We start from the raw sequence: 20,903 nt of genomic DNA on the forward strand, positions 1-20,903 counted from the left end.
GGAGAGGCTTCTGTCGGGCCACTCTGCCATAAAGGCCTGACTGGTGGAGGGCTGCAGTGATAGTTGACATTGTGGAACTTTCTCCCATCTCCCTACTGCATCTCTGGAGCTCAGCCACAGTGGTCTTGGGGTTCTTCTTTACCTCTCCCACAAAGGCTCTTCTCCCACAATTGCTCAGTTTGGCTGGATGGCCAGGTCTAGGAAGACTTCTGGTGGTCCCAAACTTCTTCCATTTAATAATTATGGAGGCTACTGTGCTCTTAGGAATCTTGAGTATTGCAGAAATTTTTAGTAACCTTGGCCAGATCTGTGCCTTGCCACAATTATGTCTCTGAGCTCCTTAGCCAGTTCCTTTTGATCTCATGATTCTCATTTGATCTAACATGCACTGTGACCTGTAAGGTCTTATGTGTGTGCCTTTACAAATCAAGTCCTGTCAGTTTATTTAAACACAGCTGGACTACAATTAAGGAGTAGAACCATCTCAAGGAGGATCACAAGGAAATGGGTAGCATGTGACTTAAATATGAGTGTCTGAGCAAAGGGTCTGAAAACTTATGACCATGTGATATTTCTTTTTTAATAAATTTGCAAAAATTTCTACATTTCTGTTTTTTTTCTGTCAAGATGGGGTGCAGAGTGTACATTAATGTGAAAAAAATGAACATTTTTGAATTTACCAAATGGCTGCAATGAAACAAAGAGTGAAAAATTTAAAGGGGTCTGAATACTTTCCGTACCCACTGTATAAGTCTATGAAGTCTCATTCTGAGTCACCATAGGCTTATGGTCCACATTAGACTAATGTCAGCCTGTGACGCTGGTGGATTGTGGATCCACTGCACCACAGGCCAGGCTTACCCTGGATGGGTGTGGCTAAGCGGCTACATAGTTTTCACTAGAACTCCTGATGGTGGAGTTAGGCTTGAGATGCAAGTAGCCGCCAGGTACTACTCCAGGGCAGTCCTGGTACTGCAACAGCTGAACCGAAGGGTCAGGAGCACAGACACAGACTCTGAGTCAGTGGCAGGACAGGATTTGGTATCTCGGGTATTGATGCTGATTCAGACAGTGTGGATTTTGGTACATTTGACAGAACAGACCCTGGTGCTGTTTCAGACAGGGCAGAATCTGGAGCACTCTACAAGACACACTAGTGCGGATTCTGGAACACTTGATAGGACTTCCACTGGTGCTGGTTAAGACTGTGCGGATTCTAGAACATGTGATAGGATGGCCACCGGTGCTATTTCATACTGTGTGTATTCTAGAACACTTGACAGGACAGACACTGGTGCTGGTTCAGACTGTGCTGGTTCTGGAACACTTGACAGGACGGAAGCTGGTGTTGGTTCAGACTGTGCGGGTTCTGAAACACTTGACAAAATGGACACTGGTGCTGTTTCAGACAGTGCAGGCTCGGGAACACTTGTCAGAAAGGATAACAGGTTCAGGTGCTGGTTCAGACTAGATGAGTCCAGGTACCGACAGGGCGACTTCAGGTGCAAGTATTGACAAGGCAGTTTCATGTAAGGTACCAGCAAGGCAGTTTCGTATTCAGGTTCATGATTCAGTTTCTGAATTCAGGCTTAGGTACCGACAAGTCAGTTTCAGACTCGGGAACAGGGACCTGACAATGGACTTAGTCCGAAAGCTACTAACTAACTACAAATGTTGCAGTTACCTCCATAGAGGGGAATGTGCCTTAAATACTTTAGCACCTCTCAGCCATTGATTGGGGACACCTCAGGCATGCTCACGCTACCCCTGTAAGAAGGGTGGGAGCACATGGGTGCACCCTATGTGCAATGCCTGGAGACCTGTGGCTTGCGTAGCCCCTGGGACATGGAACCTGGAGCAGAGGGCTCAGCGGTCGAGGCAGTAAGTATGTCAGCATCCCTGCTGAGAGTAGGGGAACGCAGTTGTTACACAGCCACACCTGCCAATATCGACATGTTCATCCAACACTCTTATGATGGCTCAGTGGTTGACCCTGTTGCCATGCGTCGCTGGAGTCCTGAGTTCAAATTCCAAGTACAACATCTGCAGATAGTTTATGTTCTCACTGTGTTTCCATGGGCTTCCTCCAGGTTTTCAGGTTTTTTCCCACACTCCAAAAACACACTGATAGAGAATTTAGATTCTGAGCCCCTAATGAGGACAGCGAAACTGATGTCTGTAAAGACTGTGGAATTAATGGCGCCATATAAGTGAGTAATGTAACTACATAATAATAAATGAGTATGAGAGTGCCAGGCAACTGATCATAAGGGTTGATGTTGATTGGGCAAGTCCAAGATTAGAACTGCCACTTGCTTTGTTCTAGAGAGAACCCACCCCCAGGGATGTTTGTTTTCTTGTAGAGAACACAGGAGCACTTAACTGAGCGAGTGCTCATATCTATGGGAGAGATGGCTGTTGGCCAAATGATCGGCCCAGCATCGTTTGGCTTGACATCCATCCAATGTGTATGACCTGCTTTACCTGATGGAAGTACCACGGCCTCATACAAGGGTCATTGTATGAGCTGGCAAAGGATAGAAGCACTCACATGATCCAGATTATGACCAGGAATGACACCAATCAGTAACTATTTTAATACAACTACAGTAGATGACATACATATTTAGAAAGATTTAGGGAATAACATTTGACAGGAATGCTTCTTTTACACATAAAGCATTAATGTTTTTATTGTCACTTTACATCTGTATTTGTAACCTAAAACTATGAATGGTCCTGCACAGAGGAAATAAATTATGGGTAGATTTATATATGCCATCTTTGAGAACTTCTCCTGGCTTTTGCTTACAAATACTGTTACACAGCATTATTTTAGTCACTATCAGTAATCATTCACTTGAATGGGGGGCCCAAACATCCAATGCTTGCCTTGCTATCATTGCTATCATGTGCATGCCTCTTATCAGTGGTAAAATCATTAGAAAGGTGAGTTTCAGTGCTCCTTTTAGGTACTGTCACACTTAGCGATGCACCAGCGAACCCGACCAGCGATTTGACGCGGTCAGGATCGCTGGTACATCGCTAAGTGGTCGCTAGTGAGCTGCCACACAGGCAGATCTCACCAGCGACATCGCTGGGGACGGGGGTCGCTACTTACCTGTCACACTAGGCGATCCTGCGTCCTCCCGCCCGGCTCCACGCTCGTCTCTCCACAGGAAGCGCCGCAGGAAGCTGACGACGAGAAACAGTCCTGGACGTTCTCGCGCGATCAGCGATAACCAGCGGGGGAGCAGTCGGAGGTAAGTATCAGACACAGCGATATCGCTAGCAATATCGCTATAGCGTCACAAGTTATAGCGATATTGCTAGCGATATCGCTTAGTGTGACGGTACCTTTTGTCTTCTAGAAGCCTCTCCATTTCTAAGCTGTGTGTTTAATGTCACTGGACAATACAAAGGTGACATCAACCCCACAAATATGAACTTCACTTGCCACCGCCACAGGGCAAGTGGGAAGAGCCGGGCAAAGCGCCAGAATTGGTGCATCTAATAGATGTGCCTTTTCTGGGGTGGCTGTGGGCTGCTATTTTTAGTCTGGGGGGACCAATATCCATGGCCTCCTTTCAGCCTGAGAATACCAGCCCCCAGCTGTCTGCTTTAGCTTGGCTGGTTGTCAAAAATGGGGGGAAACCCATGCTGTTTTTTAAAATTATTTATTTAAATAATTTTAAAAACAGAGTGGGGACTCCTTTATTCTTGATACAGCGCAAGAAATACCCGGTGTTTGTGAATGCCGAACCTGAACTGTTACACGGACTCCTCGTGAAAACTGTGTTCGGGGTCTGTGCCCGAACAGTAGGTGTTCGGTTCGGACCCCGAACTTTACTGTTTGGGTTCACCCATTTCTACACTTAAGCATTCCAAATAGTAGCATACTGGACAAATAAACGATAATTTGCAACACAGCTGAAAAAGTCTGTGCATTCACTCAAAATATTACAAGGAGTTATACAGCTATTTATCTTACTTCAAAGCAACTTCCAGACAATTATCTTCTTATTCGAAAGACTTCACAATTTGTATCTACATGATGTTTGCACACAAGGACTGATTGTGCACATAGTCTGGACCACACACACTGCTGGATCAGGTTTCATGTTTTTGCTCATTAGACAAGGCTCTATAAATAATCTCTAATGCAATATTCTTCAGAGAAATCCATGCTCTCAGGATAAGTATTCTGTTTTTTCAAGCACCACTTCAGCATTTTGTTTTGTTTCTATTTTACCGCTGGAGTCGTCCTTGTCCCCCTCATTAATATGCACTGAACAAAAATATAAATGCAACATGTTTGTTTTGGCTCCCATTTTTCATGAGCTGAACTCAAAGATCTTAGACTTTTAATATATACATAAAAGGCCTTTTTACTCCCATATTGTTCACAAATTTGTCTAAATCTTTGTCAGTGAGCACTTGTCTTTTGCCGAGATAATCCATTCATCACAGCAGGATTATTGCACTGGTGTGCCTTTTTCTCACCACCATAAAAGGCTACTCTAAAAATGGGCAGTTTTACAGTACTGGGGAGTTCCAGAGAAGGTGGGGAGTCAGAAAACCAGTCAGTATCTGGTATGACCAACATTTGCCTCATGCAGTGCAACACATCTCTGTCGCATAGAGTTGACCAAGTTGTTGATTGTGGCCTGTGAAATATTGGTCCTTTCCTATTCAGTGGCTGTGCGAAGTTGCTGGATTTTGGCATGAACATGAACATGCTGTCAGATACTGTATATTATGATCCAGAGCATCCCAAACATTCTCAATGGGTGACATGTCTGGTGAGTATGCTGGCCTTGCAAGAAATGGGGTGTTTTCATCGTCCAAGAATTGTGTATACAGTGAATGTAATAATTATTTGATTCCTTGATGATTTTGTAAGTTTGCCCACTGACAAAGACATGAGCAGTCTATAATTTTAAGGGTAGGTTAATTTTAACATTGAGAGATAGAATATCAAAAATAAAATCCAGAAAATCACATTGTATAAATTATATAAATTTATTTGCATTTTGCAGTGAGAAATAAGTATTTGATCCCCTACCAACCCATTAAGAGTTCTGGCTCCTACAGACCAGTTAGACGCTCCTAATCAACTTGTCACCTGCATTAAAGACAGCTGTCTTACATAGTCACCTTTATAAAAAACTCCTGTCCACAGACTCAATTAATCAGTCAGACTCTAACCTCTACAACATGGACAAGACCAAAGTGCTTTCTAAGGATGTCAGGGACAAGATCATACACCTTTGCGAAGCTGGAATGGGCTACAAAACCATATGTAAGACGCTAAGTGAGAAGGAGACAATTGTTGGTGCAATAGTAAGAAAATGGAAGAAATACAAAATGACTGTCAATCGACATCGATCTGGGGCACCATGCAAAATCTCAGATCGTTGATCATGAGGAAGGTGAGAGATCAGCCTAAAACTACACGGGGGAACTTGTTATTGATCTCAAGGCAGCTGGGACCACAGTCACCAAGAAAACCATTGGTAACACATTACACCATAAAGGTTTAAAATCCTGCAATGCCCGCAAGGTCCCCCTGCTCAAGAAGGCACATTTGCACTCCGGTCTGAAGCTTGCCAATGAACACCTGGATGATTCTGTGAGTGATTGGGAGAAGGTGCTGTGGTCAGATCAGACAAAAATTGAGCTCTTTGGCATTAACTCAACTCACCGTGTTTGGGGGAAGAGAAATGCTGCCTATGACCCAAAGAACACCGTCCTCACTGTCAAGCATGGAGGCAAAACCAATATGTTTCTATGCTAAGGGCACAGAACTACGTCACTCCATCAATGGGAGAATAGACAGAGCCATGTACCGTAAAATCCTGAGTAACAACTTCCTTCCCTCCACCAGGACATTAAAAATGGGTCGTGGCTGGGTCTTCCAGCAAGACAATGACCCAAAACATGCAGCCAAGGCAACAAATGATTGGCTCAAAAAGAAGCACATTAAGGTCATGGAGTGGCCTAGCCATTCTCCAGACCTTAATCCCATATAAAACTTATGGACGGAGTTGAAGCGACAGCCTCAAAATTTTAATTATTTAGAGATTATCTGCACAGAGGAGTGGACCAAAATGTCTCCTGATGTGCACAAACCTCATCAACTACAAAAAAGTCTAACTGCTGTGCTTGCCAACAAGGGTTTTGCCACCAAGTATTAAGTCTTGTTTTCCTTCACTGTAGATCCTTGCAACATGTGGCTGTGCATTATCATGATGCCACATGACGTGATGGTCGTAGATGAATGGCACAACAGTGGTTTTCAGGATCTTGTCACATTATCTCTGCGTATTCAAAATGGCGTCAATAAAATGCACCTATGTTTGTCGTGCATAACATACACCTGCGCATAACATAATCCCACTGCCACCATGGGCCACTCGATTCACAACTATATACAGTCTGTTATTTACGCTGTGCAGTGAAAACTGGGATTCATCTGTTAAAAAAAACACCTCTTCAATGTGCCATACACCATCAAATTTGAGCATTTTGCCCATTTATGTCAGTAACAATGAACTGGAGTCAAGTGGAGACCCAATGAGGACAACGAGCATGCAGATGGGATTTCCTGAGAGTTTCTGATGGTTTGTGCAGAAATTCTTTGGTTATGCAAACCGATGGTTGCAGCACCTGTCTGGTTGGCTGGTCTCAGATGATTTTGGAGGTGAAGTTGCTGAATGTTGAAGATCTTGGCTGTTGTGCTCACACATGGTCTGCATTTGTGAAGCCGGCTGGATGTACTACCAAATTCTCTGAAATTCTTTTGGAGACTGCTTATTGTAGATAAATTAACATTCAATTCACGTGCAGTCCTGCAGTCAGCATGCCAGTTACACTCTCTCCAGACTTGCAACATCAGTGGCCTGATGGATTTTGTCTTTGCCAAACGTTGTGGTTTTCCATGGTACCCCTGTGGAATCCTATTCCTTTAAGGGGTATTGATGCTACCCCTTTGGCAGAGAATAAACCCCAGTTTTGGACCCAAGTGATAATGCGGGTAGCCCCGAACCACCAAGAGAATTGTAAATTTTTGGTGTTGAATAATTTACATGACATTATTGTACTGGGTTTTCCTTGGTTATAAACCCATAATCCTGTTTTGGATTGGAAATCTGTGTCTGTGGTTAGTTGGGGTTGTCAATGTGTTCTTAGTGACACTCCTGTTTTCTCCACCTCTCCCCAGTCTCATGATGTTCCTGACTATTTGGCTGATTTTTCTGATGTATTTAGTGAGAGTAAGTCCGCCGTCTTTGTCTCTTCATAGGAGTTATGATTGCGCGATCGAGTTAGTGCCCAGTTGTAAATTTCCTAAGGGTCGGCTTTTCAACTTATCTGTACCTGAACATGATGCTATGCGATCTTATATCAAGGAGTCATTGGAGAAGGGTCATATCAGACCATCCTCTTCACCTTTAGGTGCTGTTTTTTTTTTCTGTGGCCAAGAAAGATGGCTCATTAAGGCCATGTATTGACTATCGTCTCTTTTATAAAATCACTGTTAAATATCAGTATCCGTTACCCCTGATTTCTGATTTCTTTTCCAGAGTTAAAGGTGCCAGTTGGTTTACCAAGCTTGACCTTAGGGGGCGTATAATCTTATTCGCATCAAGCGCGGTGATGAATGGAAGATGACGTTTAATACCCCTGAGGGACCCTAGTGATGCCTTTTGGGCTCACTAATGGCCCTTCCGTCTTCCAATCTTTCATGAACGATATTTTCCGGGACTTTGTGGATAAGTTTCTGATCGTTTATTTGGATGATATCTTGATTTTTTCCAGTGATTGGGATTCTCATGCTTTTCCGGGCACTAAGAATTTTAAGGCAGACCCTCTCTCTTGGAGTTTCTTTGCGGATTCTCTTTATGTGACCGAGCCCACTACCATTCTAAATGAGGGTGTGGTTCTTTCCGCCATTTCTCCCGATTGGAGACTTGCCCTGGAGGAATTTCAGGAGGACAAACCTGAACGATGCCCTATGGGGAAATTGTATTTCCCTGACCAGTGGAGGAAAAGAGTAATGCCTGAAATTCATTGCTCCGCGTTAGCTGATCATCCTGGTATATTTGGTACCAGAGATTTGATGAGTCGGTCTTTTTGGTGGCCTGCCTTATCTCGTGATGTCAGGAATTTTGTGAAGTCCTGTGGGACTTGTTTTCGGTCCAAACCCTGTTCTCGTTCTAGTGGTTTGTTAATGCCCCTGCCGGTGCCCAGGAGGCCATGGACCCATTTCTCAATAGATTTTATTTCTGATCTCCCTGTCTCTCAGAGAATGACTGACAGTTATCTGTGTGATCTGTGATAGATTTTCTAAGATGGTCCATCTTGTACCACTCCCAAAGTTGCCATCTTCTTCTGAGTTGGTGCTCTGGTTTTTACAACAGGTGGTTCGTTTGCACGGTATACCTCAGAACATTGTGTCTGACAGAGGAGTCCAGTTTGTTTCCAGATTTTGGAGAGCTTTTTGTTCTAAACTGGGAATTCAGTTGTCTTTCTCCTCTGCATTTCACCCTCAGACCAATGGGCAAACTGAGAGAACAAACCAGACTTTGGAAACCTATTTGAGATGTTTTATATCTGCTGATCAGGATGACTGGGTCTCATTTTTGCCCTTGGCCGAATTTGCTCTAAATAATAGGGCTAGTTCTGCCACTTTGATGTCTCCTTTTTTCTGCAACTTTCGGTTTCATCCTCGATTTTCTTCAGGGCAGGTGGAGGCTTCGGCCTGCCCAAGTGTGGATTCTGTGGTAGAGATAATGCAGCAGATTTGGGATCAAGTAGTGGATAAGTTGACTCACTCTCTGGAGAAGGCCCAACGGTTTGCCAACCGGTATAGGACCATTGGTCCCCGGTTTAAAGTGGGTGACATGGTTTGGTTGCCCTCAAAAAATATTCCTATGAAAGTTGTGTCTCCAAAATTCAAGCCAAGGTTCATTGGACCTTCTAAGATTTTGGAAATCCTTAAGACTGTTTCTTTCCATTTGGCTCTTCCAGGAACGTTTAAGGTTCACAACATTTTTCATAAATCTTTGTTGAAAAGGTTTGTGGAGCCAGTGGTTCCCATGGATGTGCCCCCTGATCCTGTATTGGTTAAGGATAATCTGGAGTATGAGGTAGAGAAGGTATTGGATTGTCTTCTGGCTAGACGGTGTCTCCAGTACATGGTCAAGTGGAAAGGCTATGGTCAGGAGGATAATTCTTGGGTGTCGGCTTCTGACATTCATGCTGAGAGATTGGTTCGCGCCTTTCACCTTGCCTATCCTGATCGGCCTGGTGGCTTGGATGAGGGTTCGGTGTCCCCTCCTCAAGGGTGGGGAACTGTTGTGAACACTCTTAACCTGACTTCTGAGATTGGGCTCCTTCTGGTGGTGGCTGCAGGTAGTGGAGCTGGTCGGGTTGTCAGAAGTCCATCACCTGAAGACGATGAATGGAAGTCAGGTGTTACAGACTGGGAAGATTTAAGTGAGCAAGCTTCCCTCAGTTGCTGCTGGTGATTTGTTTTTCTTCCTGTGCATCTTGAAGTCCGCTTGTCCCCTGCTTGGTCCTGCATTTTTCAGATAAGTTATTTCTTTGCTGGAATCTTTTTGCATTTCATCCAGTTTTGTCTTTTTCTGCTTTGCTGTGTAGGTTCAGCATTGTTCCCTGCTGGGACCGGTGCTGGACCCCGCTCCATATGCCACAGCTTATGTCAGTCTGTTCAGTATTGCTAATCCCCTGTTATAGCAGTGTCTTTGGTTTGCTTTCAGTTCACACCAGAATGCTGATCATCTAGTGGGGGAGAGGTCGTGTGGCCTCAGTATTTTTGCATATCAGACTTGTTGGATTTTTTAGGGTTTTTGCGTGATTGCAGATAGTATATTTTCTGTCCTGTGCTATCTTGACAGTTTGGGCCCCATCACTTGCTTACTCTATTTTCTGCCAGTGTTTGTGCTTCATCTTGTCTCACTGGCAATATATGTTTGGGGGCTATCTATTCCTTTGGGGTTCTGCTCCGGGGCAGTTTAGCTTTCCCCTTTCTTGCTTTAGGCTTAGTTAACTCTTTGGCTGTGCTGAGGCGTCTAGGGCATCGTAGGTACGTCCCATGGCTAATTCTAGTTGTGCTGTTACGTTTAGGGGTCTGCAATCCGCTAAGTTGCCAACCTTTCTGGTATTCTGGTTGCCTAGCTTATTTCTCGGTTATCCTCCTCTGTTACCTAATTATAACACTTCTGTTCAGGGAGGCTAAAAAGCTCCAGAGCTTAGGGCCATTAGGTTAGGCTACAATGTGTGAAAACTACTCCTCACCCCCACTGACTCTGTCAGTGTCTTTTTTCTGTGGCAACACCCATTTCATTGAATTAGCCTAGTCAGACTCTGGTTCCGCAGGAAATTTCATGCAACAGGCCATAGTGAACCAGTATCAGATCCCCATCCAACGTCTTCAGAGCCCTTTAGTGGTAACATCCGTGGTTGGGAGACCTCTATCCCAAACCTCTCTTTTAGTTTCCAAGCCAGTAGAACTACGGGTAGGATTATTGCACTCAGAGAAGATCTCCTTTTATATCCTACTAGCTGAAGAGCCCGGCGTTGCCCCGGCATAGTAACTAACTGTGGTTAGTTATAAATTATAATGATTATTCTCCACCCCATAGTCTTGTGCCCATATACCCATCATACATATGTTCCATTCCATAGTCCCGTGCCCATATACCCATCATACATATCCTCCATCCCAGAGTCCCGTGCCCATATACCCATCATACGTATCCCCCATCCCATGGTCCAGTGCCCATATACCCATCACACATCCTCCATCCCATAGTCCAGTTCCCATATACCCATCACACATTTTCTATTCCATAGTCCCATGCCCATATACCCACCACACATCCTCCATCCCATAGTCCCGTGCCCATATTCCCACCATACACAACATCCATCCCATAGTCCCATGCTCATATACCCATCATAGATCCTCCATGCCATAGTCCTGTGCCCATATACCCATCAAAGGGGAGGGGCTAACTGGAGGGGATGGAGCATTAAGCTAACATTCTACTGTGACATCACAATAAAGGAGCGGGATTGACCAGAAGGGGGGAGTTATGGAGTGGGCATGGTTATGTATAGTAGGCATGATAGATAATGTCTATCTATGGCACAGAATAACCAAAACGGGAAGCAGCTCTTATTCTCATGTCTGCAAGTCTTGTTTCTTTCTGCTGAGACATTTCCGTGGTCCTTGAGGAAGGAGCTCTTGCCTCCCTTCCATTTCTGTACTCATTTCTGTAAGTCTTGCCTCCCTTTCTTCTTTCTATAAGTCTTGCTCATTGAAGCGTAATACAGCTTTTCTCTTAGTGTGTGATGACATTAGTGTCTGTGGGACACACCTCAAAATTAATCAGTGGGATTATATATTCAATAATAACACCAGAAGCACAAAAAGAATAACCCCTAAAATTTAGCTTTTAATTCAATGACTAAAAACATTAGTGAAAATGACTAAAAGAAGGAGTAGTAGAGGACAAAAAATGAAGGGAGAAAAAATACTGTTTTTAGTTCTCTTCAGTATTCAAATAATGGGCCAATGGCTAAGTTACCCTAGTCAGCCCTAGTTTCACCCTTCCTAGCCGCGGAGGTTGGCACCCTAGTTGTAGACGATATGGCGCCCCCGCTCAACGTCGGTATCCCTAATAACCCCTACGTCTCCCTGCATATACAAAAAGGGACACAAAAAAGAAACACACACACACTTATAGTACCGAAAGAATAAAGAGACAAAAATAGTCTCATAGATAATACTAAATTGCTATGAACTTATCTCGTAGTATTTCTAATAGTATAAGAACCCCAAAAAGACTTATCTCGGAGTCAAAAAAATAATGGGGTTAATATCCGGCAGCTTAGAGAAGGACTTATCTCGTAGTCACAAAAATGCTAATAAGCTGCAAATGGCAGACCCAATTACCAGATAGAAAAATTAAAAAACGGCTACAAGAAAAAGCACATCACATTGAATAAATATTGCACACTAGAGGCAGTGAAAAAAAGCCTATATAGTACTTGCGGCAGCCATTACCTTGCAAGTGAGGGTAGAATCACCCTAATTCACAAAAATACAGTAAAAAATAATAAGGCTACCATATTCATCTCTGATTATACAGCGTGGTACACCAATATTCAAGTAGCAATGCATACAAAGTCACATAGCATAATTGCTCAGTAGATTAAATCTAGATAGATAGTACCACCGCAGGATCTGCCAAAAATAATGTACAACATTATACTTATCAGCCACTTGATGCATATGGAAACCCGACGCGTTTCCCCCTCTTAATCCGCTGAGGGTTCATCAGGGGTCAAAAAGTGGGGTCTCATTACCCCTGGCCGAGAGAACAATACAGTGTGCGGCTGTACACTGTATTGTTCTCTCGGCCAGGGGTAATGAGACCCCACTTTTTGACCCCTGATGAACCCTCAGCGGATTAAGAGGGGGAAACGCGTCGGGTTTCCATATGCATCAAGTGGCTGATAAGTATAATGTTGTACATTATTTTTGGCAGATCCTGCGGTGGTACTATCTATCTAGATTTAATCTACTGAGCAATTATGCTATGTGACTTTGTATGCATTGCTACTTGAATATTGGTGTACCACGCTGTATAATCAGAGATGAATATGGTAGCCTTATTATTTTTTACTGTATTTTTGTGAATTAGGGTGATTCTACCCTCACTTGCAAGGTAATGGCTGCCGCAAGTACTATATAGGCTTTTTTTCACTGCCTCTAGTGTGCAATATTTATTCAATGTGATGTGCTTTTTCTTGTAGCCGTTTTTTAATTTTGCTATCTGGTAATTGGGTCTGCCATTTGCAGCTTATTAGCATTTTTGTGACTACGAGATAAGTCCTTCTCTAAGCTGCCGGATATTAACCCCATTATTTTTTTGACTCCGAGATAAGTCTTTTTGGGGTTCTTATACTATTAGAAATACTACGAGATAAGTTCATAGCAATTTAGTATTATCTATGAGACTATTTTTGTCTCTTTATTCTTTCGGTACTATAAGTGTGTGTGTGTTTCTTTTTTGTGTCCCTTTTTGTATATGCAGGGAGACCTAGGGGTTATTAGGGATACCGACGTTGAGCGGGGGCGCCATATCGTCTACAACTAGGGTGCCAACCTCCGCGGCTAGGAAGGGTGAAACTAGGGCTGACTAGGGTAACTTAGCCATTGGCCCATTATTTGAATACTGAAGAGAACTAAAAACAGTATTTTTTCTCCCTTCATTTTTTGTCCTCTACTACTCCTTCTTTTAGTCATTTTCACTAATGTTTTTAGTCATTGAATTAAAAGCTAAATTTTAGGGGTTATTCTTTTTGTGCTTCTGTCTGTGGGACACGCAATAATGAATAGGCAGTGACATGACAAGGCATTTTAAAAGCTAACATTGTGACATCACAATAAAGGGGCAGGGATAACTGGAGGGGGCAGAGCTAAAAACTAACATCTACTGTAACATAACAATAAAAGGGTGGGATTAACCAGAAGGGATGGAGCTATGGAGTGGATGTGACTATGCTGAATGGGTGTGGCTATGCTGAATGAGTGTGGCTATGCGGAGTGGGCGTGGCTATGCTGAATGGACGTGGCTTGATACACATACACACATACACTCATTTTTATATATATATATATATATAGATCAGCTTCATCACATTCTCTGCTCCTGGGCCTACCATGATTACAATCGCATGAACCTGTCTTGGATTGGAGATCTGGACTCCATTGGGGTCCATCCTATCATGCGAAATTCCTTATCCCCATCCATGCTGCCTGGCCTCCAGCTACACCATTAAATTTACCTGGTTTGCCTCCTGCTTATTAAACTTAGCGGGCTTAGAGAAGAAGGAGGCAGAGATGTTACAACCTCACAGGCCATACAACTGCCCTATAGACCTTCTCCGTGGTTCTTCTTCCCCTCGAGGCCGTATCTACCCTCTGTCCCAGGCAGAGACTCGAGGCATGTCCGAATATATCAAAGAGAACCTAGCTAAGGGATTTATCCAGAAGTAATCCTCCTCGACTGGAGAAAGATTATTTCTTATTGAGAAGGACAGCTCAGTCCATCCCTGTATTGATTATAGGGGCCACAACCAGAAAACGATCAAGAATAAGTATCCTCTGCCAATCATCTCAGAATTGTTTGATTGTCTCAAATGTTCCAGAGTCTATACTAATCTTGATCTGTGGGGGGCATGTAACCTGATCCGAATACACTAGGGCACGAATGGAAGACTGCCTTTAACACCCGGGACGGTCAGGAGTATCGCATAATGCTGTTCGAGCTCTGCAGTGCCCCAGCAGTCTTTCAAGAACTGGTGAACGATTTTTCCCGGGATCTACTTACTCTACTTGTGTCTGACGGTCTACTTGGATGACATATTGGTGTTTTCTCCTGATCTACCCACACACACCAGGGATGTCTATCAGGTCCTGCAGAGGTTGAGAAGGAACAGTCTGTACACCAAGTTTGAGAAGTGCATCTTCGAGCAGAACTCTCTTCCCTTCCTGGGCTAAGGGAGCGGGCTAAGGATGAATCCAAAAGATGTCTGCTGTTCTGAAATGGCCCCGGCCAGATGCATTGAAAGCAATCCAGCAATTTTTGAGATTCGCTAATTACTATCTCCAGTTTATACCACATTTTTTGGACCAGTCCAATTTCTGCTCTTACCCACAAAGCTGTAAATCCTAGGGTGTGGGCTCCAGAAGCTGAAAGCGCCTTTGTCTCCCTAAAACAGGCCTTCTCATGAGCTGTAATGCTGCACAGACCTAACAGTAATAAGCAATTCCTCTTGGAAGTGGATGCTTTTTCCACTGGGGCCGATGCCATTCTTACTCGGAAGTCTTTTACCGGACATATGTGGTTTCTTTTACAAAGCCTTTTCTGCTCCTGAATGCAATTCAATTACTCGATTGGTGATGAAGAACTGTTGGCAATTAAATTTGCTCTGGAAGAGTGGCACTTTCTACTTGAAGGAGCTGTTCATCCCGTAATTATTTACATTGACCACAAGAACTTAGCCTACCTGCAGTCTGCATAGAGGCTAAATCCTTATCAAGCTAGGTGGTCATTGTTCTTCACCCGCTTTAATTTTGTTCTCCATTTCTGGCCAGCAGACAAGAATGTCAAGGCAGGTACACTTTCTAGGTCCTTTCCGTCTTCTTACCAAAAGGAAGAGCCTCAACACATCAAGGCCTCCAAGATGCTTATGGTTGCTCCTGTGAACTTGTCTCAAGTTCCACATGGGAGGACAGTCGTCGCAGAATCAGACAGGAAGCGGGTTCTTCAGTGGAGTCATTGATCTGAATTGGCTGGTCATGCTGAGTAGAAGAAAACAGCTCTTCTAATTTCACCGTATTATTGGTGGTCATCCCTGCACAAAGATATTGAGGATTTTGTCTTAGCCTGTCCAGAATAAGACTCTGAAACAGCTTCTGCCTGTTACTACCCCTGCTCATTCCATCAGCTCCGTAGAAGTGTATAGCGATGGACTTCATTACTGATCTTCCAGTATCTGCTGGCTGTACCGTCATCTGGGTAGTTGTGGATCCCTTCTGTAACATGGCACTCTTTACTCCATTGTCTGGCCTTCCTTCTGCTCCTGTGCTTGCTTATAAATAAGTGCATCCAGCATATTGTCCGTCTTCAGGGGTTACCTTTTCATATACTTTCTGATAGAGGTATCCAGTTCACATCAAGGTTCTGAAGGGCTACCTGTAAGCTACTGAATGTAACTTTTCATTTCCCTTCAGCCTACCATCCTCAATCCAACAACCAGGTAGAGTGGGTCAGCCAGATCTTAACCAGTTTACTGCAGCATTTCATCAATACTCACCACAGTGACTGGGCCAAACTCCTACCTTGGGCTGAATTCTCTTACAATAACCATGTGAGTGAATCCTCTAAATCTCCGTTTTTTATTGTGTATTGTCAACACCCCGATATTCCATTCCCTGTAGCTGCTACCAAAGCTCACACCAAGGACTTTATAATTTGGTAGGACACCAAGGCCACATTGGTGAAGTCTTCAGAACGGATGAAGAGACACACAGACAAGAGGCATTTGGACCTTCCTCTGTTTTGTCCTGGGGACAAGGATTGGCTTTCTTGAAAGTTTTTCCATCTCAAGCTACCTTCGTACAAGTTGGGTCCTTGCTTTATCAGTCCTTTTGAGGTTCTCAAACAGATAAATGTCCTATTCTACAAGCTCAAGCTCTCAGCCTATTTACATATCCCCAACTCATTCCATATGTCTCTCCTCAAGCCTGTTGTCTTAAACTCCTTTTTCAAGGACTCGTGTACCACTCCTGCTCCAGTCAGCTCTGAAGATGTCTTCGAGGTAGAGAATATTCTGGCCACCAAAAGGGAAAGTGGAAAAACCTTTGACTGTGGAGACCTGTGTGTTGTCCTAAGCAGTGCCTTCACCCCCCCTTCCCACCAATCCCGCAAAGAATACACAGACCTAGATGGGTTGAACAGGTGGGTCACAGTTTATTAATTACCTAAGCAGAGAAGGGCAATTACATTTCGTAACGGGAGGCTCGTGGCTGAGATCCTGTCCTCGATCGACAGGTGATTTGGCCAACGAACGGTCACGAACCTTTGCCCTCCTCTACTTCTTCCGCTGTGACTTAATATTGTTAACAAAGATTAGTTATATATACATTTTTTTTTAAAATTAAAATAAAACAGTACACATATATATACATATCTCATAGCAGTTAGTATGGCAATTTATCCCCATTGAAGTATGTAAGGGAGGGAGGGTGGGACAAAAGTTTCCAAGTGAGTGACTGCCGGAGGGAAAGGAAGTTCTGTCCTGGGTACCTGGATTTAACCCCTGTAGGTGTGGCCATAGATACCTTCCCCTTTAAGGACCATTGGACAGCAGGGCATCCCAATTAGTACATCACCGAGGGGAGTGGTGTGAGGGGGGGGTGAATTGGGCACTGTCAGTATTTTATTAGCTTTGTCCATGGTGCTCCACAGTCAGATACACATTCCTTAAGCAGTACTGTGCCTGCCATTACTAGTGGATTGGAAGGGGTTTGGTCCCGAGGAGATGTCATGGGAGCCCAAAAAGAATATTCATTCCCCTCAAAAAAGGGGTACTGTACTACTCGTGTCCCAGCATGATCCCCATCCCCCTCTCCCCGTGTCCGTCCTTGTGTATCAAGGGATCAGTGTTGGTGGACAATAATCCCTTGATATACACATGGATGGACACTAGTCCTCTGGACTCTCTGAATGATCACTATTTAAGGTAATTATAAATCATTACATGTCTATACTTGCTTGTTTCTTTCCGCTATGAAAAAGGCTAGTATGTTTTCCCGATGAACTGATTGGAGGGGAAACATGTTGAGAATATTGGGATTTACTGGGAATAAGTGCAATATTGGATCTTGACATGTACTTGATATTTTGATATTCTGCATCTACCTTTATATTTGGGTTTGTAGTATGATGATATAGTTCTATTTTTATTACTGGTGTAAAGATTATACAGGACACCAGTGTGGGATATCTTTGGACATAGAGTATATACACTGCTGAAAAAAATAAAGGAAACACTTAAACAACAGAATATAACTCCAAGCAAGTAAATCAAACTTCTGTGAAATCAAATTGTCCACTTAGAAAGCAACACTGATTGACAATCAATTTCACATGCTGTTGTGCAAATGGAATAGACAACAGATGGAAATTATTGGCAATTATCAACACATTCAATAAAGGAGTGGTTCTGCAGGTGGTGACCACAGACCACATCTCAGTACCAATGCTTTCTAGCTGATATTTTGGTCACTTTTGAATGTTGGTTGTGCTTTCACATTCATGGTAGCATGAGATGGACTCTACAACCCACACAAATGGCTCAGGTAGTGCAGGTCATCCAGGATGGCACATCAATGCGAGCTGTGGCAAGAAGGTTTGCTGTGTCTGTCAGCGTAGTGTCCACAGGCAGGAGGCGTTACCAGGAGACAGGTCAGTACACCAGGAAACATGGAGGGGGCCATAGGAGGGCAACAACCCAGCATCAGGACCGCCACCTGAGCCTTTGTGCAAGGAGGAGCACTGCCAGAGCCCTGCAAACTGATCTCCAGCAGGCCACAAATGTGCATGTGTCTGCACAAACAGTTAGAAACTGACTCTATGAAGATGGTCTGAGGGCCCGACGTCCACAGATGGGGGTTGTGCTCACAACCCAACAACGTGCGGTGATTTTTGTTTGATTTTTTACTTTCTACCTGGTATCTGGTGATTTTAATGGCTGGGAGACACTTATTATTTAAGACACTTCCACCTTATGGAAGGTGCCTGAGCAACATGTTCTGTCAGCCAGTATGCAAGCTTAATAGTGCTCAAGGCCCCAGTGCATGTATCCCAGTATACATGCCCTGTCTACTCGCATTTGCTGTGCCTACCTGTATTCCAGTTGTTTCTTCCAGTGTAACTGCCAGGTCTGCTGGCACCTGCCGTGCCTTCCTGTATACCAGCCTTGCCTGCCAGTACTTTTTCTGCTTTCCGTCATACCAGCTGTGCCCACTAACACCTGCTGTGCTTTCCTGTATACCAGCTGTACCTGCCGTGCTCTCCTGTATACCAGTCATGCCCACAAGCTCCTGCCGTGCCTTTCTGTATATCAGCTGTGCTTGCCTGTACCTGCCATGCTCACCCTACTCCTTTGGCGGTCAGCTGCTGTGTGTCCGAGCACCTGACGTTCATCTGGAGCCAAGTCTAACCACACCATCAGGGGTTCTAGCTAAGAGTCGCCTAGTCACGCCCCTCCAGGCTCTCCTCGGTCCATGGCAACCATGGTTCCACTACCACATGTATTACATTGTATTTCACATCTTTAGGAAGATGATGAAAAATGAGTTTAGAACAGATCGATGTCAGTAAATTCATAAGCCATATTCAATTGACTATAAAATATGTACAATCTCTCAAAACTGTGGGAATAAAGCTGTGGTCACATTTTGAAATGTTATTAATCTTTACAACCTAGTAATAAGTTTTTCTATTACTGAGATCTTGTTTGCGGTATAAATAGTTTTTTTCCAATTGCAGAAATTTGGAGTAATAGTGTAGAGGAGTAGACTTCCAGCAACCGCAAGAAAATATATATAAAAACATAATTTCATTTGGTTTTAAAAATACAAGGAGCTGTATATGTAACATATTAACTAAATAGTACACCTCAATACATAACTGGACAGTAGAGAAATAATTTCAGTGGAGAAGTGGAGAGTCTTAGTCCGACAAATTTTTCTTTCAGTCAGCAACCTTCCGTAATCTTTTCTTCTGCATGTTATAAGAATACTTTTACAAATCATTTATTATACAGCATCATGTGTAATTAAAATCATGTTTGTCTACATTCTGTTTTGAAATTCAGAAAGTTCCAGAAGCTCCAAACTATTCTGCCTTCAGAAAGTGCCATTCCCAATTCACAGACACAGCGGACTACAGAAGGCATGGGAGAAACACTTGGCAAGATGAAAGTGGCATATATGCCAATAGAGAAGTGAAACAAAAGATGTTTATACCAACCTGCCCTATCACACCACATCTGTGAAGATAAACACTATTCATATATCGCTATGGAAATTAGGAAAATTGTCACATCTAATAAAGAATCACCTTAAAAACTTTATTAAGAAATGAGCAAATACATTGAATGGGAAGTGTCAATTGCTTCAGAAAATCATTAAAAATGTCTCTATTTTGCTAGAACTCTAGCCTGTTTTCTGTTCTTGTTTTTGCAGCAGTTTGTTTCCTGAATTTCAGAATGGCTGAAAATGTGCCTAAATCCTACAAACAAGTGCAAATCACATAGAACAATAAGAAGGAGGCTAGTGGTGTATTAAACCACTGGGTAATGTTATTGTAATCAATGTCTCTTCAAAAATATATATAAGACATGGCCTGCTGTGTGGTTACCTAAATACTCTTGAAGAAAAAAAAAAACAAGAGAAATAGAGGGTTGCAGGTATAAAATATTACGGGTTGTACAGTTAATTGTTGAGAGTGTGAATGATAAGAAGAGATGTTGTGTTACTTGTTTCAAGTGTAGATTGACTGGAGCAACATTCAGGATAAAAACTTTACACATGTAAATACTGTATTTTTCCGACCATAAGACGCACTTTTTTTCCCCAAAAATTTTGGGGGAAAGTGGGGGGTGCATCTTATGGTCGCAATATACTAACCTCCGGGGCTCTGCGGTGCGGTGGTGGCAGCGGGCGGGGCTCTGTGGTGCGGGGGTGGCGCCGTTCTGTGCTCCGGTGCAGGGGCAGCGGCTCCGCCGGCATTTCCTCGCAGCCCGGAGGCCCCCGCACATCCCTTGCTGGCCGCCGCCATATTGCGGTGGCCTCCAAGAACATGGCGGCGGCCAGCAAGGGATGTGCGGGGGCCTCCGGGCTGCGAGGAAATGCCAGCGGAGCAGCCGCCCCTGCACCACAGAGCCCACCTGCCCCAGCTCAGCACAGCCCACCTGCCCCAGCCCCAGCACAGCTGCCCCAGCAAAACTGCCCCAGCAAAGCTGCCCCTGCCCCAGCACAGCTGCCCCAGCACAGCCCACCTGCCCCAGCCCCAGCGCAGCTGTCCCAGCACAACCAACCTGCCCCAGTACAGAGCCGCCACCGCACGAGCCTGGACCACTCCACCTGTGCCGGATCCCTTCCAAGGTAAGCTGAATTCGGAATGAAAGACGGACCCCCATTTGACACATTATTATTTTTTCCCTATTTTCCTTCTGAAAATTGGGGTGCGTCTTATGGTCCGGTGCGTCTTATAGTCCGAAAAATACGGTAAGTA

General features: G+C 43.9%; 1 protein-coding gene across 2 annotated transcripts in view; it reads left to right on the forward strand.

Moving 5' to 3' along the window:
- Window positions 1-19,820, forward strand: part of CFAP95 (cilia and flagella associated protein 95) — a 156,546-nt gene extending 136,726 nt beyond the window's left edge. For both annotated transcript variants that reach the window (XM_073543720.1, XM_073543721.1), the window contains one exon: window positions 19,483-19,820. In XM_073543720.1, the coding sequence (XP_073399821.1) occupies window positions 19,483-19,662 (180 nt within the window). In that variant the 3' untranslated portion in view covers window positions 19,663-19,820. The remainder of the gene's footprint in view (window positions 1-19,482) is intronic.
- The last annotated feature ends 1,083 nt before the right edge of the window (window positions 19,821-20,903 follow it).

Source organism: Dendrobates tinctorius, unplaced genomic scaffold (assembly GCF_039654945.1).
Source record: "Dendrobates tinctorius isolate UK_male_01 unplaced genomic scaffold, ASM3965494v1 ptg000134l, whole genome shotgun sequence".
In the NCBI taxonomy this organism is placed as follows: domain Eukaryota; kingdom Metazoa; phylum Chordata; class Amphibia; order Anura; family Dendrobatidae; genus Dendrobates; species Dendrobates tinctorius.